This window comes from Vanessa tameamea, chromosome 23 (assembly GCF_037043105.1).
Source record: "Vanessa tameamea isolate UH-Manoa-2023 chromosome 23, ilVanTame1 primary haplotype, whole genome shotgun sequence".
Lineage (NCBI taxonomy): Eukaryota > Metazoa > Arthropoda > Insecta > Lepidoptera > Nymphalidae > Vanessa > Vanessa tameamea.
The window spans coordinates 3,139,367-3,165,222 of NC_087331.1; the positions used below are offsets into that span (position 1 = coordinate 3,139,367).

Consider the following 25,856-nt stretch of genomic DNA (forward strand, 5'->3'; position numbering starts at 1 on the left):
ATAACATGTACTTATACTCGGAACATTTTAAAGAATAAGTATAATAAAAAAGTATTACGAACTAATACTTAACTTGATTTTTATATAGACTTCTTTTTTATGGTTTGTAGTACCTACCCAGTACGCATAGATAAACAGAGTACTTCTAGATTTCTTAATACGAAAATATCAAATACATATAAAAATTAAATTGACGATGTGTACTTCATCAATTCAACCTCTTAAGTGAAGAATAAAACTACTGTCATTTGTTTTGTCATTGGTATATGGACCAGAAAGAAAATATCAACTTCTACATGTCTAGCTTCAAATATGATATTCAATTCCTTTTTACCTTTACTTACAAGGATGAAATTAAAAAATCCTTATTACCGCTTAGTAACTTAATGCGAGAAACTATTGCGCAAATCAATATATTTTCAGACTTACCGGTGATCGGGACGGTTATCAGTACTCTACTTCTGTCAGTCAGTTTTAAAATTCTATTATGAAAGTATTGTATGTTTGATGTTTACAGAAATTTATAAGGTTGCAATTTGTAATATTTAATTATAAATTTATTTGAAATAACGTCATATGTAATCAATACTTAAATAAGAGCTTTTAATGTTAGTCTTCTAATGTTTATTATCATATCATCAAGCGTCTCTGCTTTCATGGTTCGATAAAGGTTTCGTTTATTAGCTACTAATATCAAAGTCATAACAATGATAATGTTGCAAGCAGAGAAAAGTGTTACATTTTATTCTGATAGATTTTTTTTAAACTAAAAATAAAACAAGAAAGCCCGTTGAAATTTTTTTATTCGTTATTTCTTATACAAAATAGTGACTGAAATTTTCCTTTATATTTTATTACAGCAATTATAAACCTTTGGTTATTGGGTAACAAACTAAACACTATTAATACTTATTCGTAGTGAGAACTTATATCCTAAATAGGTAGGAAATCTAATACACAATATAAAAGTTAATTTTACATCAAAATTAACTATTGAAATATAGCACGATATGAATATCTTAATTACAAAATTATCGTATGTAATAAGCACCAAATAAACTAATATTAAAACGATGGAATGTTCTAGCAAGTTCGATGTCAAATAAGTTTAAATATTGTCTACTATAGATGGCGCCACGGTCGCCGCAGAGCGAGCGCGTCGTTACGCTCTAATATAACGAATAAAATATAAATCAGGAGTTTTACAAACGTTGCATTTGCGAAACATTGATTAATGAAATAGACCGATTGGAGTAAACAAATCTTAAATTATATTATAGAAGGAGTAGAGATAAACAGTTCTTGATTAATAATATCTCTTCGTATAACACAGCACTATTCAACTACTTATCGCCATTTATATCGCGTCGATTCGATGTCTGAGTCGTTTATATATTTTACTCTTCCTGTGGTTACACGGCCTTATTTAAAATGGTGCGAATGCGAAAATTCGTAAAAATCCTAATTTACAAATTATTTCCGTGAGTGTGGATTAACAAGAAATCAGTCTATGGTCTTTTCTACAGGGCGACATCTTTATATTTCGTCAAGTCATCGGATTCGTTACCAACGGAATTGTGACTATTCCTCATGCCGTAGTACACCCTCTCCCTCGATCCACTGAAATGGTAAGGATCGTGTCTCAGATTCATTCCATACGGATCCTCTCTTTTGAAGTCTTGGAAGAACCTGGGGTCATAATCTGGAGGGAACATTCGGGGATCGTACATATATTGTCGGTAGGGATACGCCATTTCACTCTTGCAATCCATCCTGTCTTCGAACTCGTAGCCCTTGGCGGGGTATTCATCGCTATTAAACGCACCCACGACGGAATGTCTCCTCTTGTAGGGGTTATCGAGGGGTCCGGTTCTTGGGCCAACCCAGGTGCCGTAGGTTTGCGGTTGGGGGAAGGATTTAGGGTATCCTCGGAGACTGGCTGCGTACTGCCGGTCGGCGAGGTGTTGCCAGTAGGCTGGCGGGGGCTGCGGTAACATCATCGGGTAGCCCATGTTCATCGATTGCCGGGACGCCAAGTGACGACGGAGATCTGGCATCGAACCTGATTTACCTTTAAGAAGAAAATAATTATTTCATAACATACAAACAAAATCTCAGTTTAATCTTTTAGGGCCCAAATTTACCTATTATTCAAAACGACAATGAGTTAAGTATAATATCTAAATTAACAAAGTTACCGTTATCAGCCAAGAAACCATCATTGGTAAAAGCACTGGGCGTGTCTGGCACGAAGTGGCTGGCATCGAACTCACTGCCGCTCACCGGTACTGTGTTGCCATATTCACCTTTTCTGGAAATTTCAACTGATACTGTTTTTATTAAGATTATATACAGATTAATAATAATATAATTTATGTTAAGTGTTGCTGCGAAGTCATAATCAACAATCTTTCCAAAAGTCGACCCAATCGGTAGAAGAAGAATCGGTTAGGAATTTCAATAGATACATACATTATTATAGGTAATGAGTTTACACATAATGTATTAAAATGACGAACAGAATCTACATATTCTTTAACATATACCTATAAGTCTTGTAAATATTGAAATACATCTCAATTTTTTTTAAACAAATTTTAGTGTAGGCAATTTATTTATAATATAACAATTCTGATATAACTTTGAATTTTGATGCTAGATATTTTCATCAATTAGCAATCAAAAACTTTAAATAGCGATTCTGTCTGGCAATATAAAGAAAAAAATTGCATATATATTTAATGTTAAATATATTTATAATAAATAGCATGTATAACTTGAAATGAACGATAGCTATATCCAGAGCCGGATTTAGTTGCGGGCAACTGGGGCAACTGCCCTGGCAACCTCCACGAGAGAGGGTCACCCACGGGAGAGACAATAATTTGAATGTGTAAGAAATCAAAATATATATCCAAATTCTAACAATATTGCCCCAGGACCCCACGAGCTACATCGAGCGAGTGTGGGCCGTGTGGGGGAGGCGGACGCACCTGGCCTCCCGCAGCGCGTAGGCGGACTGCACGAGCACGACGCCGCACACCACGGCGGGCAGGCGCGCCACGTAGCACGCCAGCTCCGCGCCGCCGTACACGCCCTGCAGCCCCTGCGCGCGACACATTTTAATCGTAACTCACCCTTCTAACCGTAAAAAGTAATACGATGTATTGCTGCTTGGCAGTACAATGCACAAAGGCCTACTACCAAGTGACGCATTGGCGTCTGTAGGTGGTCATGACCACGTACTACTAACAGGCGATCCATTAGCCAATCCACCTACCTTTTAAAACACGTGTAATTTATTCATACTCGTATCGGTTAAAATTTATATTATTATGCTATTCACTCACGAAGACGTGCCCCTCCACGTTAGTTTACTATCGACGTGCATTAGATGAATGACACGCGTACATACACAATGTCTTAGTGTGCGTGTGACCACTAAGAGTACAGATGGCAAAAAAAAAAACAAATTATATTTTTATTATATAATACTAAGGTATGCCGATAAAATTTAGGTGGACGGGCTTCTTGAGTGGATAGATCTATTCTACATACTTACTTGCAAATTATACAATTTATAATAAAATTTCCAAATCTTAAGACTTTATTAACGCCACATAAAAACTTATTACATTATTACTTTATAGTCGTTACGTGAACAAAATAACTATTATATATAAATATGACCGATTTAATATTCGTTACGAATGTTAAGATAATGTGTTATGTAGCCATTATGTTTGTTGGTGTAATATATTTTTTTTATTATTATTACATAGCACTCGGAATTTACTTTCTATATTCGTCCTATTTTTTAATTGAATATCTGTAGATTAAATTAAATAAGTAAATTATAACACGATAAAGTAAAAACTACACAAGCGAGACCGTGGCCATAAGATATTATTATTTAAAATAACCACTCATATAATGTAGATACTGAATCAGGAAAGCTAATATATTTTGACGACCTCCGTGGTCGAGTAGTGTGTACACCGGTTTTCAAGGGCACGCCACTCCGAGATCCCGGTTTCGATTCCCGGCCGAATCGATGTAGAAAAGGTTCATTAATTTTCTATGTTATCTCGGGTCTGGGTGTTTGTGGTACCGTCGTTACTTCTGATTTTCCATAACACAAGTGCTTTAGCTTCTTACATTGGGATCAGAGTAATGTATGTGATGTTGTCCAATATTTATTTATTTAACTTACTGAGTCAAGACATATTTTACGATGTCGATTCAGGGCGTGTCATAAAATTAACAAAATAAAAATCACTTCTAATTTGATTGATGTAACTTTTTATATACATTTATCTAAAAATAATCTACCGCCAAACAGTAATACTTATAATAAGTACCGCTATTTGACGGTAGTGTTTCAGTTTGAAGCCAGTAAACCTGTATAACTGGCACAAGGCACATAAAATTTAAGGTCCTAGGGTTGGTTGGCCCATTGGCGACGTTACGTGGCGGTTTAACATTTCTCACAGCGCCACTGTCTATGTCCATAGAGGTTACTATTTAAAAAAAATTACTAGCAATGGTCCAAATGAATGAAGGAATAACTAATATTCCTGATTACCCCTCCTTTTAAGCTTATCACTTATTTTAAGAGACGGGACGACAATAGCCCAAGGCGTCAGGATCGATCCTGCAACTTTTTACATCGCTGAACGGCCCGTAAACCATTATGATATTGACGCTTAATTAATACCATCAGCACATTGCTGCACTCCAATTGCAACAGATTTAAATATAACATATTTTTATATTACATACTAACACTGTTCCAAATAAGAAATATTTATCTTTATTCCTCCTACCTTTGAAATACCTTCATCAGAAACACATATGAATTTTACAAAAGTATTGCCAAGAACGGTTGGAATGAAATAGTTGATCGGGCGTAAGAGTATGTCAAATGTTTTCTGAGCCCCAAATAAATGAAAAGCGATTGGTTATTTTGATAATAATTACCCAATGGCTGATGGACATATAGAAGACTAGAGCACATTCTGGTATCAACACCAGTATGACTGCGATCAGCCACGCCAGGAGGTATGTGTTATTTTTCTGAAAAAAGAAACAAAATAATGTATGAAAAAACAATTTAATTTATTGTCATTCTTAATTTTTATTAGTGAACTTTAGAGCTGTAAGGAAAAACTAAACCGAAACTCACCTCAGAAAGCGAGCGTGATATGTCAGAATGTGATTTGGCATATTGAGTATATCAATTATAAAATGTATAGGATACAAGTATCAATATGGCGTATCACCGTAAGTCTGTTGTCAAAATTTCACGAAATAAATACGAAGTGAGTTCTTACATAATCTCACTGCTTGTCTTTTTTAGTCAATGCATCATTTTAATATTGCTTTCGTGTAGTGGAATATTACTGCTCAACACGATAAATTCTGTGGTTAAAGTTAATTTTAATAAAATAATGTTAACATATCAGTACGACTTAATAGCTTAACGGCATGCGGGCTATCGGTACGAAGTCTAAGTTCAATATTGATTCATGGGCTATTGTCTCCAGTCCTAACACATGCGATACTCTGAATTGGACTATTCCATATATTAAGAATATTGTAATAATTGCGAATTTGTGAAACGCCAAGATGATCCAGTGATTAAACGTGAATGAATCTTAACCAAATATTACAAGCAGCGCTGAATTCAAACTCAAACTCAAATTCCTTTATTCAACATAGAAGCATTACACTTTCTTATTGATGCTCAAATTAAACTCTTCCACCGGTTCGGAAAAAGGAACACCAAATTGCATTGCATGATTTGTGGTTATAAATTATTCATCTCGTGGCTGCGAAGGGAAACGTGAGGAAACCTGCATATGTTGGAAGAAAATCTGTTCCATGTACTGAAAGTCTGTTTTCACAGACTAGCAATGGAATGAGTCCCATGATATTCTCTACAAATTAAGATGAAGCCATACGCAATAGCGGAACGTACATATGAAGCTTTTTATATTAAAAGCAAAACTTTCGTCCGTATGGAATTACTTTTTAAATTTTCGGACATTTTATGTGTGTGACAATAATAAATGAAATGAACTCGTTTGGTTTAATGGCGTTATCTATTTTACACAATTATTTTAAGTTTATTGTTAATAATTATTCAAATAAACCAGTAGTATAGAGTTGACCAAAATAACAAGTTCTTTTGAACTTTATATATAGGTACCGGTTTTTTGGACAATTAATTTGTATAAAATAAGCAATAGTTTACCATTTTCATTACTTCCCAGAATTAGATCCTGTTCACGGACAGTATAGGAAATAATACAAGTTTGCTAAACCAGGGTTTAATTAACGGCTGGACAGATTTGCCTAAGATTGCATGATGAATATTTTTTCATACCTCTTCGTAGCTCCTTTAAGCTTTTCTTTCATTTTCATTGTTTTTTCGAAAAAAAAAATATTATGATTTAAAATAAAATATGTTGTCTTGTCTGATTTCGTGCCTACAGTGTTATTCTGGTGGAAATCACTTCGTATCTCATTTGCATTATATATGTAAATCTACTAACAGTGTTACGCTATACTGTTTCCTGTTATCTTTAAATGTTATAATTTTTATAGTTCCATACTTTTCATTTCACATTTCACATTTGTGTTTTCAGTTTGTATTACGAATCCTTTTCGAAAAATATCGAGCATTCTTCGGCAATAAACGTAAATGAAACCATCTTTTAAGAAATAATTAATGAAATAAAATATGTATGTTTTTTTAAATATAATTAACTCCGTTGAATTAAAGTTTATGTACGATTACCACATTCAAGAAGTGATTGGTTTTGCTTACGGATGGTAAAAGTATCTACGAGGCAATTATAGTTAGTTTGTTTTTGAAATACATTCTTACCGATATAAGGCCATGGACCAAGGTGACTGTGGCCGCGATAATGATGCAATAGCAGATCATCAATAAAACAGATGGTATCGGCAATCCGCTCTGCGACTCCACCACCCAAACTATCTCGTAGATTAAAGCTATCGCGTATGCAACCTGGAAATACACAATTTACTATTTGAGATAATTAAATATTATAAATGTTTGCTCATTGGTTGAAATTTGACACTAATCATTGTTGAAAATTAAAAAAAGAAAGGCATTAAAAAAAGTTAGACTAAAATTTGCTATGTTTTATTCCCATGCCTCGAAAAATTCATAAAGTCTTCACGTCAAGCGCCTGATTTATCACTGGTTATATTGGATTATTACTGTATCTAAATAAGAATAAGGGAATGGATTATCAGATCCACTTGCGCATAATATCTCCTGCATGCTAGTCTTCATTAGGTATGCCCAACGTGCCAGAAGGACTTCAATATTATCCCAGCTGGTGAACTTATTTCACATGGTCTTTGAAAACTCTGACTATAATCAAAGTTTTAAATTACCATTTTACATGTTAACTAAACAAAGGAAACTTTACTAACTAACTAAAAAGTTTGTATATTTCTTGATTATATTTTCTACTCTCTCCTGTGGTTTCGACCTACAAATATTTTGCCACAGAGGGAATATTTTGACCTTATGCAATAAAAAGGATGTCTCGAATCCTCTTTATTGTCCTAAGATAAAGTGTTAAAATTTACCGTTCGTATTGAACAAAATTTAGTTCCGAGCATTCAGTTTAAAATAACCATTGGTACTTTACCAAAGAACGGTAAATATTCATATTTATTAATTTATTCATTTTTAATATTCATAATGGTTGAGTCTATTATATATTTTATTATACTGACTTCGACACTTTAATATTATCTACGTTAGAATATATAACTTATAGATACTGGTTATCGCCGGCGGCTTGACTCGCGTTTAAAAAGGGGTTGGTCGTTAGGTATTATACTTAAAAGTAGCCTATGTCCTTCTTTGCAGTTCAAGTTTTCATCATACCAACTCATCAAATTCGGTTCATTAGTTTGGCCGTGAAAGAGCGACAGACAGACAAAGTTACTTTTGCATTTATAATTGTAAAGATATAAAAAAGATGTTGTTACACGATTGACTTTGATACTGTTTGTCATCATGAAAGTTTTCGGTTATCATTTGATTTTTTTATAATGAAAGTTAATATGTATTTTTTATGTTCATTTTGTTATATCTCGACTCCAGATACAAACATCATCAACTTCTATACCATTCCATGTATCGCCATGACTATTAGTATATTTAAGCCCTGAAAATAATTTAACGCAAGCCATATGGGATAATTAGGCTACAAAATTAAAAAGGCATTGCGTACCATACAAGACGCTATAAATAAAATATTTTTCAATATAGTCATGTAAGAATAAATTTATTGGCATATAATTAGGCAATTATAATGCATTAATTATACTAACAGACATAAGTTGAAATAGTTCCAACCGAATTACTTCGCTTCGCCCGTTACATTACACAATCTTGCATTCAAAATGACCTAACATAAGCTTTCATAGCATATATTAATAATATTACGATCCGGTTAGTAATCACAATATAAAATCTGTTATCTGGAAGTCTGTGAAGCTTATTACGCATTCCGCTATCCGCTCTCGCTATTTCGACATCTCGTGAGATAACTTGGCCTTAGAACTGGTAGCCCCTTCTATTTGATATGAAACAATGTTGTTCAATTACTGAGGTAGCCTAGATTAGAGCCTCGAATCAATGTTTGTATCAAAAACTTTGCAGCTCAATTTATGCGATTACAGTATTCTGGTTGCCTTCAGAATTTTTATAACATATGTAAATACCATTTATAAATTTTGGTAGAGAAAGTAAATTTACAAATAGATACTCGAAGATCTTCTAGGTTTTTCATATGGCAGATTTTATGTAATAATAACTTTGTTAACTCAGAGATTTTTAGACTAAAGGGGAATGCTAATTGCTCTCTTGGCATGTTTCTTATATTTTTTTATGTGCTATTATTGTATGTTTATATAATTCTTAGTATTAAAGACTAGCCAACCGTGCAGGGTATATTAATTATAGACCATAAGTGTGTGTTCAAATACTGATGCGCTTTTTATCACACACATAGTCCAATAGCGCTTTTCACATAATAAATTACAAATTCTCACAATACTACAAACACTTTATTAAATGGATTTGTAAATGGGAATATAGTACGGAAACATAAATAGATTTGGTATTACTTACCAGAGCATAAGCGGCAACAAAACCTGAGGCTGCTGTCACGCTGCAGCAGAATATCCTGCTGATAGCTGGCTTCATCCGTAATTTCGGAGAGGAGTCTGTGTCGCTCAGGTCATTGCTGACTGACATTGTGTTTATATTATCCACCTTCATATATGACAAATATACTAACAAATGAAATCGATTGAACTTGAACGGCGACGCCAATTACTATTCAAAATGTTGATGCATTATTCTTTAAAAACAAATTGCACGATCTTTTTTCTTCGTGATATGTTCAAAATGTTTGGACTAGTATGACTTTTTGTTGGTGTCATTGGCTTTTTCGAAATTTGATTGACGCTTCTGCAGCAATAATTTTTGAGATAATCTTTACAGGTAAATAAAGATGGACTCCCGCGTATTTGAAACTGACATCTATTCAATCATCATCGAAAAGGCAGTTTCTGATGTCGTTTTCCACGTACGATTCTTCGTCATCCTGTAAAATAAAACAATTATGATTTAATACAATATTGTTATAAATTATACAATCGGATTATATTTTAAAATTTCTGCAAGCGTTTGTTATATTTTGTACCATTAGACGTGTTGATCTCGTTTTAGTGTATTGGGTAGATTTTTTTTTTAATTTAAAGTAATTAGGATGGGTGGTGAAAGTGACACGAAAAGAAACATTAACAATGGTTAATTAAAGCAATGCCTTGCATCATCAAAACAGGAACAGAACATTGCTGTTTGACGATAGAATATATGATGTTTGGTTGGTACCTACCCAGGCTTGCACTGAGCCCTACTGCCAAGAAAATACTTATTTTAATACAAGTAAACTCCGGTAAAAGAGAATAAACAATAACAAGTGCAATTTACATGACATGACCGCGAGGAATGGCAAGAATACCAATGGATTGTGGAATTATATGAATAATTTCATTAAGTGAAACATTGTTAGTATAAAAAACATACAACAATCCTCATCTGCGGTGTTATTGTTAATAATAGACGAGAATACAATAACATCGTAGTATTTGTTAAATAAAATAAAAAAAATATGCTACCGTTTTTTCCGGGTTTTGTCGTAACATTGAGTAGCTGGGAATCTTAAGGTCTTTGACGCTGAATATATAACTATGAGAACTCGTTTTCAATGTATGGGAAATTTAAAACGCTTTATCGTAGTAAAACATAGCAATTGAAAAATTAGTTCTTGTTTACAATAAATTAACATAAAAAAATTGTTTATTTAATGTTTATTACATGAGAAACTGAGAAACAGTTGAAGACCATCGCGTAATTGCAATAATAGTTATTTCAAGGATAAATATACTATTAAATTACCGAACAAAAACTTTCTATCGGATGCTTGTAACAAGTGTGGAAATCGCATGAATACCATTACGGTATTATAGTATATGCATTGATATTTAAATAATACATTAGCTTTGTAACGATAACTTTTAAGTCTTACCATTTTTTTTTATTTATTGTACAAATGCAATGAACAGACACCTAATGGTTGGTTGTCTTCGAGTTTAGAGTTTATTAACCAATTATATTTATATGGTAAAGTTGTTCGGAATATGGACTGAGATTATTTTAACCTAAATGAATGGGGAATCATCTGGTTTGGATAATATCTTTACGACATTTTTGTTCACCGCTGAGCACAAGATAAACTATAAACTCATACAAGATGAATCTCCGAAACGATCATAAACAGTATTTAAATTAGTCTCATTAAGCATTCCAGATTTTACGAATATATATGTATATTACATAAATTGAAATTTAAACATAATTATATGTTGATGACGTAAATACAATTAATTTATAGCATACTTTATAATATAAATACTTATATTACGATTTCAATAACACGTATACATATACAATTGCATAATAAATTGAATTAAATAATTAACAATTTACAATTAATATTGTAAATTTGTGTGCGGACAAGTAATACCGGGTGTAGGAATATTATTTATATAATAACTGTAAGTTAATAGTTATTCAAGATAAACGCGTAACAAAATAATACGCCTAATATTTACATGAAAAAAATCTGTATCTATTTTGAAGTCAAAGCAAATGCAAATGTTTTAAGTATTAGTTTACTTCGAGTTTCCAGAGCGTAAAAATATATACAAACAATAGTACGTCTTTTGTAAAAGGTTTTCTTCCGAATGCGAAAAGGGATAGAAAATACGGATAGGTATTTAAATAAGTACACTTTCTTTTTTACTTGATTACCTGTTACTAGAAAGCGCGCACTAAAAACACTGTCATTAGTTCCTAATTATTCTAAACCCGCTTTGTGAACTCGGAAAATGTATAAAGAAATTGAATTTTATAAAAAAAATATACAGAAAACAAATTTTCTAGCTAATTGTATTCAGGACGGTTATTATTTTATTTTTTTTACGAATTTCGTATTTCAAAATAATATTAGAAGACAATGCTCAACAAGAAAATGCTCCAAATATATTTTATTTTAAATGAATTATTATATTTTATTACCAAATAAAAAATAATGGGCGTGTAATTCAGTACATATATATTATTAAATATATAGCAATAGTTATTTTCCTTATAAATTTTCGTTCGATGTTGATCGGCCAAGGCACCCAAATTTTACCTTGAAATTAAACTCTTCGAACCCAAGTTTCAAAACGAAAAAGAAACATTCGTATTTTATAAATCCATAATTTAATCTTAGTGTGAAATATAGTATTAATTAGTATGACACTGGTAGGTAGATAGTAGGCAGCAGGTAACCATGAAATAATGCAACTTTGATGAGTGATCACGTTCTTACTCATCCAAAGCGATTATTTCAAGGATGTTTTGTAGAAATGCATACAACTTGTACAAAAGTATAAACATAAGTTATATATTTTGCCAGAATTGCGTATGATATAAAATTATCTTTAGACGGTCTCACGAGTATTAAGCTATAACACTTGTGAATACAATATCCTGTGATATAACTGCGAGTTGAGAACTGTCCTAGCGTCTGTCGGCCACTTTCTACTAACCTCAATAATCAGCCTAAATATGAAAACAACTGGGTCCATTTTACAAAAACATCAATTTTACAGTTAGACTACTTCCTTTCTTCAATAATATGGTAGGAGACGACGTGATTCGAATGGCTGACGGTTTGGATTCATTGTAATGTCTGAGGAACTCTAGCCGTGATTAGAATTAAATAATCGATGCACTATTGTCATTAGTACGGAACATTTTTTATTTAACTAGATCTAAAAACTTTTACAAGTACTCATCGAACGTATTACTTTAATTATTTGTATCAAAACGTTTTTGTTTTTTCAAAACTTTAATTGTTGTAACTATACAAATACAATATTTCTTCCATTTGATGATGTAAAATACAATAACCACCTATGAAAACAATAGCGACAAAATTGTACATAAATATATTCCCAACAAATTGTTGTAGTCACAAATGCATCGTCAAAAATTATCTGGAAGAGATTGCCATAAGCAATAATACGTAACGAATCTAATTATTGACATGACATAATTAGTCGTGATTTAAAATAAACATTGGTATTCTCATTGGAATGTAAAAATGCCGTTTGTCAATGTTGGCGATGTTGTTATGACATAAGTAGTTTAGAGGAATAGTGTTGATAAAGGACTATTCGAATGCAAAATCTAGCAGAGCTATTAGCAAATCGCACGGTATAATATAATATATATTCCAAAAATCTTGTAGCTTTACATTTAATTTAACTGGTAATACAACAAAAGTGCTTGTTATATTCTGCTACAGGTATTCTTCAAAGGTCGAAAAATGTTTACAAAAGATTCTCAAGTTTAGTGTCAATATTATCTCAAGTTGCATATGTAACGTAGTATGACGAATGGAGTATTTGTCACAGACCACGCTATAAAGCTTAAGAGTTTGTTTATTTTAAATGCACTAATCTCAAGATATACCGGTATGATTTTAAAAATATTTTTGCAAATTTTTTCTTTCTATTATAAGTCCATTAGGTTTTGAGTATGCAAATAATACTTTGTGGTGAATAAACATATTTATTATTATTAATTAGTATTGTGTCCAGTGTCATTGAGATTCTGTGTTGATGATACATGGTTTCTTTCAATCATGGATATTGTCACTCCAAGGAGTGAAAACCACTCCTAACACCGTCAATAGTTCCTTGCGTCGACATTGGAAACTTTGATGTTATGTTCCTGCATTAATTTAATTGTAACCACATGAATTTTAACGACCTATTAAAAATTACCTGCGCGAGGCCTAGAAGGCCTTATACCTCAAAACAATTGATACGATAGTGGTTAACGGCGAGTAACTGCCCGCCTAAAGGGGAGAACTCCAAGACCCGTATCCAAACTGTTTCAGAGCAGTCAGGCAGAACTCTGTACTAAAGCTCTACTAATTGCTAGATGTCAGTATTTTTAGGGTTTCAAATCACATTAATACAGATTTTTAATGGTTTGTTTTACTTTATTGAATGCGTTCGTTATATTTTAACTTATATCATGTATGTATATATTTATCCAACATCATTCTGCTATAATAATAAAAGATGAATCATTTCTATTGTAATAACCAACTGAAAAATACTAAAGAAATTAACAAAAAACGTATACCAGACGACGCAGCGCGTGTCGAAGATTTTAGTATTTATAAGTAGCTTCACTTCGCAGTTTCAACCGCTTTAAATTTATACTATTGACGTGAAAAACGTATATTTCTTGTTCTTTGTGAGTGCATAGTGTATGTATCAGCTGTTATGTTGCTGATACTTTTTTTCTCAAATATCTTTTATTTCCAATCAAAGTATTTATACAACGTGGTCATACGTAATAATGCGTAAATTAAACGCAACATTCAATCAAAGTTATTTAACGCGGTTATTCTATCCTTCCGTATATTACATTTGTATGATGAATTATGTTTTACAATGAATGGTGTACTAAGAAAAATATGTGATTAATCATACGTACCTAGATATATATATGTTTAAAACTATTTAATACTATTGTAAATATGGCATATCGCAATAATTGATACATTTACAGAAATTAGGTTTCAAAATTCATTGATACTAAAATGTGATAGCATAACTGCCTAATAAGTAAAATAAAACAGTAATTATGAATAAAACTTCGTTATGGTCAATGATCACTTTTCATATTAGTAATCGATATTTGTGGTAGAAGCACTTTGCTTTAACGCGCTGTTAGATGTATCTGTGGCATATCAATTTCCATAACGTCCAATCGTTCGTCATGATCTGTTGGTATATAGACACATACAGGAACAGGGTTTTGCTAGTTTGGTTTAAATCGAGTAAATATAGATAAAAATGTTTTGCGACATCAACCTTGGGAATTAAGATGTTGTATCCCTTGTGCCTGTTACACTGGTTCACACACCCTTCAAACCAGATCACAACAATACAAGTAATTCTGATTGGCGGTAGAATAATGTCTGGCTAACCTTTCCAGCCGGGCTTGTACAAAGACGTACCAACAAGTGTGAATTGGTCATTGGTTGGTACGTGATTACATCACAATTATGTCTTGTAATAACCCTTAGTTAACAATCTTAACAAGATTGTACACGAGAAACAAGAGAATAATTACATGTTTGAAAATATTGTATTGTTTACTTCGAGTCGTTATTATTTCGAAATGTAATTTAAAAAAACAAGATGTATTTGTTAATCACGTTAAACACAAAAAGTGTCACGCTATTGGCTTATCTTAAATGCTTTTTTTTTATTTTTAGAACGATTTATATAAAAATATATAAATATATATATATAAATAAATGTATATAAATAAAAGTCAAATGTAGTCAACACTAAAATAATGCAGTAAGTTTTAAAAATGAGCCCATAAACGATTAAATCGAAAAATATTCACAGTACCGTGAGTTCAGTGAGTTCAGCACTCAATTTTTTTTAATAGAGTACTAGTCGATGTTTTTTGTTTGTCACTTCCATTTTTACTATTTCTTTTCAAGCGTTCTTGAGACAACACATTTAAAAAAAAGCTATGTATAAGTTAAGAATATTTAATTTTTACTATTAGAACAAATAGCAACACCGCGATTTTCCTATTTAAGTTTATACAATACGATCTATAAGACGGTCATATACAACTGTAGGACGGTCGTCTTTTAATGTCTGTAATTTATAGTCCTTGTAATTGTAACGATACCGCTATCCTAGGAAACCGAGGAAACTCTTATAATTGGCAACTCTTATAGGCATTAAATTCGCTGCATAACAATAACGTTATTTCCACGTCATAACAATAACGTTATTTCCATATAATATGGAGTTACTAAATTCAACCCACATGAAGTAGTAGCATCTGATAAGTGTTTCTCTGTGTCAACGAACTCATAAAAACTACACGTAAAGTTTTTTTTTGCACGCACATACTGACAATGGAATACTTTAGGTACTTTTGAAGCCCAAGTCCTGATTACTTCTGAGTATATATTCTATATTAAGAATATAGAAGCGAAATACTAGTATTTAGATTAATTTATGGTTTAAGTTTAAGCTATTTATTTATTGAATCTGACTGAAAATACGGTCCACAGCGAAGATCTGAATGCATAGAATTCATAGAATTCATAGAAAAAAAATACTTACCTGATGTTTGCTTGGAACAAACAAAAACATTAGAATCCACAAAAATAGGTCTTATATCAAACTCAGAACGGTAAGCAAAGTAATAACCAAGGCGCGCATGTAGAAACTTAACATCGGAGAATTCGAAGGTCGACAGAGCTAAAGAAAACATGGGCTTGCTAAATGTTTGACGCGAAGGCTATGTATCAACAGATGTGACCATTAAAGTGGTTAATATCGTAAAGAATAATTTAGAAAGTCTTCACTTGAAATATATATTTTTTGGAAATATTTGCCTGTATAGTAAATAGTAATATTAATAATCTCGTTTCTAAATTTTTTTTAAATATTTGTGGTGAGATAATAAAAAATAAATCCTCAAAAGAGATTGCTTACGAATATATAATTAGATTAGAAATTTCGATCTTTATATTATACTGAATTGAACAATAGTTTTAATTAAATGAATAATTTCATGACGTAATTCAAATAGCACTGTCATAACAAGAAATGAGCGAATGAAACACTAATTCATAGAGTGTATATATTAAAATAGATAGCTATCTTAAATACGTATAGACGCCAAAATCTATATTGAAAATGATACTTTTTGATAGTTATCTTCTATATATTTATAGAAATATATCTATTCCCCTTGGTTATGCGGTTATGCCGTATTCGCTTAGACTGAGTGTCTATTAGAGACTGAGCCAATGAATATACATAAAATTGCACCCGTGCAAAGCCGGGGCGCGTCACTGGGTTCGTATAAATATGACTTTATTTAGAGTAGGTTACTGCAACATAACAGGTAGATAATAAAATAAGTTATGTGAAGTATTTGTGTTACTGATCGACCTTAAAGTAAGCATAGATTTTATTAGAACAGCGAACAGTAAAACAGTTACTCCTAAACATTGTGATCGATTGAATCATTGTCAGCTCAATTTGCATTACAAAACTGTTTTGTGACCACACTGCCTTCGGTTGTGAATGGATATTTATAGAAACAACACATACAGGTACTGATTTAGAAGAAAACCGGCTATTCGGCTTTTTTATCAATTCCACCTTTGATTTCTTTGTTTTTTTGTTTTTTTGAGATAAGTTTTTAAGTCGTCAATTTTTATTGTGAATCTGGTATTCCCAAACCATACTTAGTTATTATTTAGGATGATGGATGATTGATATATCATTATATATGTAAGTAGCAATGCTGTGTATGTGTGTGTGTTGACTGACTGTAAGTTTATTTTTATTATTTTCGAGTCACATGATACAGTTGCTCAGAACTCTCAGATGATATATTTATTTATTTGTATAAAGTTATCGTAATAAAACATATACTAAACTGTATAATAACAAAAAGACTTGATATTTACATATTTTAAGGAAATATATTCTTACTGATAATCTTGCTTACAAAATGTAAAGTTGTATACAATATATTTGCCTTATTCATTCTACGCATACTGGCATGCAGTCCAAAATTATTATATAATTTACTACAAAATAAGGTGTTGTAAAAACTTGAGGAATTTTTTTTTGGATTTTATTGAAGTTTTTTTTATTAAGTTCATACAAACTGTTTTTTTTTCAATTCATTTTCAATCAGTAGTATAACTCGAAAATTAAAAGGCATTTCAAATTATAATGGTGTCAGTTAAATCATTGCAAAGACAGTTAGATTTCTGCGGTTATAATATTTTATAATCAAAGAACCAGTGCACCGGAACATCTATAAAATTCTATTAAGTAGTAAAAATGACAAATCACATTTTCTACAATTGATCAAATTCAATAACATATTATTTATTCTCCATTTGAAAAAAGTGTTCTTTTTTTAAATTCTTTACTATTTTCTATTCCTTTCGCGTTTACTAAGAACCTCTTTAGTAAAATGTAAACACATTTAAAGTACGTATTTAAAACTGCTAGCAATTATTTTGTAAAAGACCTTTGCGATGTATTTGAACTGAAATGTGCTGACATATTTTATATGTATATTAGTTTAATTTGACATCTAAAAGTATTTATTTTTGCTTATATTTAAATAAGACATATTACTCAACACAAGATTATATTAAGGATAAAAAGTTTCTTAGTATTTATTCATTTCTAGGCAGGATATATAAAAATTAATTGTACTTTATTGAAATACTCCGTAATTAAAAAGGTGGAAAAGAGTAATTCTCGGTAGAATCTACTCTTCGAACCGGCGGTAGTTTATACATTTAATTCAACATTGGAAAACGACGATTCAAAAATGCTTTTATGTGCCTACTTGAATATTTAGATTTTAACAAATCCGTCGTATTCCGACTTTGTTCAATTACATCGATTTATTGAATTGAGGGAATATTAATAATATAATACCACTTTTTTGCGTCAAATTTAGACACTCGAATATACTGTCGATATGTTAAAAATGTGGAACGAGAAACATTCGTTTAAACATTGACCTGATGAAGTAGTTGTTCAAGTGGCATTACAATACACAATATTTAGTTCAACTGTAGTTTTCTTCGAAAGCCTCGTACGTTCAAGGTCAACTAGAACATTAAACCACATACTTCTGCAATGAATATAGCGACACTTGCTTTCATTCCATCCATCTTATAGATATTAAAAGAATTAATTGAATACATACACTAACTGTTTCTACGACTTCGTTCGGACATAGATCTGTTAAGTAGATAGAGTTGAACATACTCCAAATATATGGGTAAAACACTAGCTAAGAAGCTAAAAACTTATTTCAAATGACAATTCGTTCAGAATCCTTTATTAATTATCTTTTTTAAATAGTCAAAAGAAGTAAGTTTCTTTGAAATTATGTTTAAGGTATTCCTAAACGTAATAGTCGTTTTAATCATAAACTATTACTTTAAAGTATGCAGCGCGCTCGTGAAGTTTAAAATTGACGTCTAAAAAGCATCTCATGAAGTACTTAGGGTTCAATACAGGTAGCACTTAATATTGTTGACTTTTGGTAAGTATTAAGAGGGTCACTGACCTAAGTGCCTTTGGACTTGCTTTGATTCGTTTCTTCTTACGATGTCTTTATCCATCCATTAGCCCTAAATAATCCACTGCTAGACATTCCTTTAGTAAACGACATTAATGTGTCGTACTTTTTCCTCCAGTGTTATTTTTTCGACATCTTTCAAGCTTCGATACTTTGGAACTAACTTTCGTCTAAATTACTCAACACAACACATCAAAATGGTCACGTGATAATTCGAATACATAAGTACATCATTTTCCTTTTCTACTCAGGAAATCGACAATCGTTTCTGCTTCGTCTAAGCCCGTTATCCTCCGAATGACCATATTTTTATTTATTCCGCGGCTTCGTTAGCGTTTTAGATGTTGGTCTTGGAAGAACAACCAAAGTTACTTTCGCATTAATAATATTAGTACAGGTACAAACTGTGGTATCAATCCATGTGGACACGATGTATGCAATAAGCAGTCGTTTTAAATTCAACAATCATGTCGAGTCATAATTAAAATTATAATCAATACCGTGAATCATCAGACCATCAGACAACAACAATGGAAGTACTAAAGTCACGATATGATATTAATGCCACTTGAATTATATATATTTTTTTAATTTATAAACGATATAAGATGGGTTAATGATCTTGGCATGATTATTAAAAAATAAGAACTTTTTTTAAATTTAAATGAATGAGTTCATTCGGTCAGTCAATCCACGTCGATACTATCAGAAGCGTAACATTACACAGTTATCTCTTATAGTTACATTTTCTTAAATGAGTGACACTTAAAAATTACATATAATATATTTTTTAAATAATTATTTATTACAAATTGTTTAATTATTAACACACGATTAGTTTAAATGGTATATATCCCAAATACCACGATAAAATTGTTTTGACTGCATAATTTATATATTTTCGAAACAGGAAATATCCAATTTTAATTTTAGTACGAGCTCTAATCATAGACACATAAACAGTTTTGAGAGAATAATATGATATATGTCATCCTTAGAAAGCAGCAACTTGCTTTATATTTAATTACTCTACTCGCAAAACTCTTCTAAGCCATGTTCGTTACAAACGTCTAACAGCTTAAAAAATCTCACATAGCTCACTCGACCTCCTTTTCTTCGGCGCATTACCCTCATTTAAGTTTTATTCAATCACGTCAAATATTCTCAGGTCAAGTTAGATTCGAGACAAAAGCTTCGGTTCTCAGACGTAAGCACTTACGTAATAAAATCACAACGCTATTAACAAATGTAAGTGTTGCTCAATCACAATATTGTTTGAGAACTTTGATACTTTTTGTTTAGCAGTAAACAATCTTGATATTTTATAATACTAATTTAACGTTATTATTGAATCGAAGGAATGCCATGTTGAAACGAAATGTAATGTTAGTCTATTAAAAGGAAATCGATTAATTTAATTGACCTTGGGGCCTGGGGACAACAATTATTTTTTTATTGCGTTTTCCGAAACTCGTTTAGGTTTTATTAGTCAGTGACATTCGTAAGTAAGTACTTCGAATAGAAACAAATCGTATTATACAAATGATTAACCAAAAAGTTAATAACCCAAGCAACGTTTAATTGGCTGATTTTATTGCTACGCAGACTAAAATTTCGTCACATCAAGGAAGTTAAATTAAACGTATGAAGTCAAATCACAGGACATATAAAAAAGAGCATTTTAGGCTTATATTTTTATTGAACTTAAAAAAAGTACTCAGTTTGATTTATCAATATAAGAAATCCTAAATATAAATACAATAACAATATAAAAATATATTTTGATACCTGGAGTGTGATAGTACCTAAGTTGCAGAGTTTTCGAATTTTAGTCAACTAATATTTGGGTATCAACTCTAATGGGTATAAATTCTTTAAATTGGGCTTCGATTTAGCCGTAACAATGTTGTATCATAAGTTGGTTATTATAATTTATATGATAATATTTACAGTTCAAGGTCTTAAAAATATGCCACCAGTGGAGACAGCTAGACGAGGTGATATGCTTCGTATTAATATTTTTCACTATTCATCTTTTACAAGTTGACACTGCGTGAGTACACTCTGTAGCAGCTATTACACGAACCTTCAATTATCATTTACAATAAGTCACTATAAATAAAATTTGAATTAATAATTCTAAAAACTATTTCAGCACGTTCAACACTCCGTTATGGTTTTATTGTAATAATAGCAAGATGACATAACACGAGTTTTATTGCATTACGGTACAACATCATCCGAGTCACGATCGCCTTCATCTCACATGAGATCTTAAATAGAAACGATTGTAGTAATGATAGTAAATATTGTTATTTACAACATATATATTTTATCTACCTACTCAAAAAACTAAACTATTATAATTGTGGGAGGAGACAATTATTAATAACTGCCATATAACAAACCGTCTTTTTGTTGCATGAAACTACAACAAGATTTTTTTAAATTAAGTATTTATTTTATTTTCGGGAAACGTACACACTTGTAGTAGGTATATACATTCATCAGCTAAGTACGTACGTACATCAACTTGTACTACGATGTCACCCGATTATTCCATAGCTGATACTTTTTAATATGGCAGTATTTCATCTGACCATAATTACGAACAGACAGGTCTGATGATGATGATGATGATGCTTGGTCTCCAAATTAAAAACCGAATTACCAGCACAATAAAATTTATATTTTTTTATGATTTAACTTTTGTCAAGTTGGTGAGAAATATCATAGAAAACATCACTAGAACATTATGAACGCAGATATAGCATTTAAGAGATTCATTTTGAAAAATATTGGTTTAGCTGTGTAGGGCAATCATTATTTCGACAATGTTATCGAGGATACATCCTCGATAACATTGTACAGAAGTCTCAAATAAGATTGATCAATGCGGTCGAGACTACAAACTCAATTATGAAGGCAAATTGTCATTACCTATTGCCTATTATGAATTACGAATATGATATTAAGAGTAATAATATATACACGATTACTGTATTGACGGTTAATTTTTTTTTTTTTATTACTATGTTAGAAAATATGCATAGGGTACATATTGAACGCGTTTATTTGAAGAAATACAACAAGCACTCTAATGAATCTTTACCAAAACTTTTGGGTTTGAAATATTAAATCCGCATATATGCACCTCAAGTTGTCAAGTGCATAATTTGTGTTTATAATTCGGTAGTTGAAGAGAAAGTCGTGAGGAAACCTGCACGCGTCGGATAATTTTTTTTTTATTTTTTGGCGCAGTAGGCGGCTTTTCAAAATAAACTAAAAATAACTAACATCATTGTTAAGCCCAATTAATTAATAAATTGTCTATGTAGCGAATATTATAAAACAAAGTCGCCCTTCCGCTGTCTATGTCTGAAAAACTCAAAAACTACCGAACAGATTTTCATAAGATTTTCACTAATATAGGGTGATTATACATCCTAACAAACGTTAGGATGTATAATTCATTAAAGTTTTATGTAAATTGGTTGAAATAATACCATGTTTCAAAGGTGTCAAAAAAATCATACTGGGAGTTTACTGAATTGCGTGCTTTAACCGTGAAAACCCGCAGTGTTTTATCTTCTACGATATATACGTTTTATGAATAGCCTTGTCCAATTTCCAATTACAAGAGAACAAAAACCAAATAAACAACTTTGACATCAAATAGACGCGGTATCATTGGTCGAAAATTTGGATGATCTCTGATATTCATTAATATGGATTTGTGAATGTGTGAAGCTGCTATCGGAACTTTGGAGGATTAAAGAGGATATAAATAGTTAAATGGAATAGTGTTGTAATATAAATAGAGTGATTGATATTGATCAAGAACTGTTAGTAGTGTATATTTAATTTAGCTGAGCTATTAGCAAATTGCATATAATACGTAAATAAAATGTTTACTTATCATTATTCTTTCTTCGATTGGAATAGGCTATTGACCCTTGTTTTGCCGTAAAGGGCGGTTAGCTAGTCCATGATAAGATATGAAGTATACCAGAGGGCTTTATGTGAGTAGGGTCTATGCCAGATCCAAACCATTAAAGTAATAAATTCGTATAAAGAATATTATTACATAGTTGAGATACTTTTGATAATTTTATATTTCTTATCTAAGAGATAGATCTTAGAGTATAATCCTTAATAGTTCCCTTGCAAAGTCGGGATGGCTAAAATAGTACTATAAAGTATTCTGCAATTCTAATCATATTTGCTTATTATCTGTAGATTCCTCAGTCGTCAATCGTCATGAGTATTTTAGTTATAATAGAATAGCATTTGCAGTTACTTTTGTATATATGTTTGCGTGAATGATTAATTAATTAAGTATAAATTGTTATAGCATTGTGTACCGATTCGATTATTAAGTTGCATAACTTCGAACATTAACGTAATGGTTAAGTACTTAGATATAATAGTTGTGTTAGATGTTAATTTAATTTATTATTTTCAAGTTTAGTATTAAATTTCTAAAACATATATTAAGATAGTATTTATATTTTATAGTCGACAGTGTAACGTTTTAACATCTATATTCTAAAGAACTGAAAAATATTTTTCGATAATTACAGTTAAAATTATAATACCAATTCCTTTATATATAATTAAAAAAATCCTGTTCTATATCATTTCAAAAATAATATTTTTTGTAGAAATGTTATTTAAACTAAGAAAATTATGAATCTCTGTAAGTAAATCATTTCACTTTTAATTTTCAAGTGGCTCATAACTCATAATTATGCGCGTGTCCTGCTTAAATATTTAAAAAAAGATCATAACATTATGTTACTAATGACACATACGTAAAAAAAAATTAAATTATTATTCAAGATTTTTATGGCATCTTTTGTAAAATAGTTTTATTAAAAATTAATTATTAATTGCATTAAAAGTATAAAACAATCTAATGACGTATCAGACTACACTTATGATAATTATTATTAAAATATTTTAAAAAATATATATATATATATTGGTAGATTGTACAATTATTTAGAAATACCGAAAATATTTATATTTTGTTTTATTACCTCACAAAGAAACACAGACCATCCGTACGAAACAAGATATCGATACACTAAGACACAAAACACATCTTAAAACAAAGATTAAACTTAAATATCCCTTTTAAAACTTAAAAACAAGTAATATAGTCGTTTTCACATTAACTGATCACTAAACTTGAAAAAAGAACGCGCGCGCTTACGTGAAGTCTCAGCGCGATACTGGCCTCTGATTGGTAATAGCGATTAAAGCGCGGGAATGCACATGTCAATGTTTTCCGAACGGGTTTTTGTGGCCCGTATGCAAATATTTGGATTGTGCAATATTAGAAAATTAGCTTATTTTTTTCGAATATTCTGTAGTTGTTAATTCGAATTTTATTATAGACATAAAAATCTAATTTTAATCGTACTTTTAGTTAAATTAAAACGTAAAAATACGAATTTTAATTTTTTTATATATATTTGATTTAGGCACCTATAAAGAAATTATTTCTGGATTCAAAATCACAATATACCAAAAATTTCTAATAGACCTTGAATTTTCTTGAAACGAAATATATCGGTTAGCATAACATCAATTTATGTCAATAGATTTCACATGAAAGGTTTTTAAATTTGTTTAACTAAAACTAGGGCTCCAGCCACCAAACGCAATAATTGAAAGCACTACAACTTGCAAAACAGTATTACTATGTTAAATTCTTATTCGTACATACCATACGGGTATTTATTGGATTATAATAAGACGTATTTCAGCGTAAACAATTCGTACCGTATAGTTTCGTTTAAAACTTTGTATTTTTTAACTAAACGAAACGCACATGCAGGTCGTGACTCAGGCTGCTCAGCAGGAATATTAAGCAGTTGTTCATACAAATTTTGTCTCTTTATTGTCTACACTTTTCTATTTGGACTTCGTTTACACTTTACACCTAACTGAATTTTAAAACATTTTTAGATCGACTTAACGTATACTACACACCAAGTTATACAAAATGAATTCACAGATTATATATATTACGTTAGTCTTTCTCATTTATTAATGAAAATAAAAAAAAAAACAATACTAGAAAAATGCGTACCGTAACGGAGGTTATGCATCGGAAATTATGACCATAGGAAAACGTAAGGTAAGCGGGTTACAGAAATATTTTGTTAGATATATGTATATGTATATTTGTTAGAGACAATAAGATTTATAATTAACCTTCATGTCTTTGGTTAGAAATAAAGGCTTAAGTCGTAATGAAATTTGTTCCTTTTCTTGACTATAGCTTTTATTAAATGGTCAAGTGGGTAATGCTTATAAGAAATACAAAAACAATTTAATTTAATAAAATGTTTTGATACAAAATAAATTGTAATACATATAATAAATTGAATTGTCGGGAAATAAAGTTGAATTTAAGGCTTCGTGTTCTGACGAGTTGATACACATTTTTTGCGGCTGATTTCTCCTCTCAGTTATATGATAAAAAATATGTTTAATGGCTTAATTTATTGTAACCTGACATTTGACGTGTTTGCTAATTAGCAAAAAAACCTTTGTATGATAGAAGATAAAAGATTTATAAATTCTTTAATTATGATAATGCCTACCAATTTATTTTTTATATCTTGAACATTTGTATTACACATACATATGAATAATAAAGGTTTTATTCAAAAATTCTAATTTCTAACAATATAAAATTTCAGCTAGTTAATTTTTCAGTTAATCTCTAAAAACCATGAAATAAAGTATCAAGTTTTGTTGTTTTAGAATCGACTTCGAATTTTAAAAACATTCGTTATAAATTTTGATAATATTTTTTATACAAATATCTTAGGCACTGATCATAATTTATAAGTACAAGTAACTTACAAAAGTTCGTAGTTTTCGTTATTCATTCGCCGTGTAAGTATTTACTACCTATCGTTCGATTCTCATCATTATACGCATTTATCAGTGTCTCCATGTTTAGCGTGGTGAAGGTTAGAAT

At 31.0% G+C, this 25,856-nt stretch overlaps 1 protein-coding gene across 1 annotated transcript; it reads right to left on the minus strand.

Annotated features, from left to right (window-relative positions):
• Positions 1-786: 786 nt before the first annotated feature.
• Positions 787-24,106, minus strand: LOC113397703 (uncharacterized). The gene is made up of 7 exons (XM_026636145.2): positions 23,899-24,106; positions 9,185-9,662; positions 6,893-7,036; positions 4,981-5,076; positions 2,994-3,106; positions 2,199-2,311; positions 787-2,071 (listed from the first exon to the last, which is right to left on the minus strand). The coding sequence occupies exons 2-7, from the start codon at positions 9,332-9,334 to the stop codon at positions 1,521-1,523; spliced, it is 1,167 nt and encodes a 388-aa protein (XP_026491930.1). The 5' UTR covers positions 9,335-9,662; positions 23,899-24,106; the 3' UTR covers positions 787-1,520.
• Between the last annotated feature and the right edge of the window lie 1,750 nt (positions 24,107-25,856).

Bases quoted from the DNA above. Each gene is read 5' to 3' on its own strand.
- LOC113397703 (XM_026636145.2), bottom strand. From the start codon at position 9,334: ATGAAGGTGGATAATATAAACACAATGTCAGTCAGCAATGACCTGAGC. The intron at 7,037-9,184 runs GTAAGTAATACC...GTGTATTTCCAG, and splicing joins TTGTTGCCGCTTATGCTCTG to GTTGCATACGCGATAGCTTT. The intron at 2,312-2,993 runs GTGCGTCCGCCT...TGAAATTTCCAG, and splicing joins TACGCGCTGCGGGAGGCCAG to AAAAGGTGAATATGGCAACA.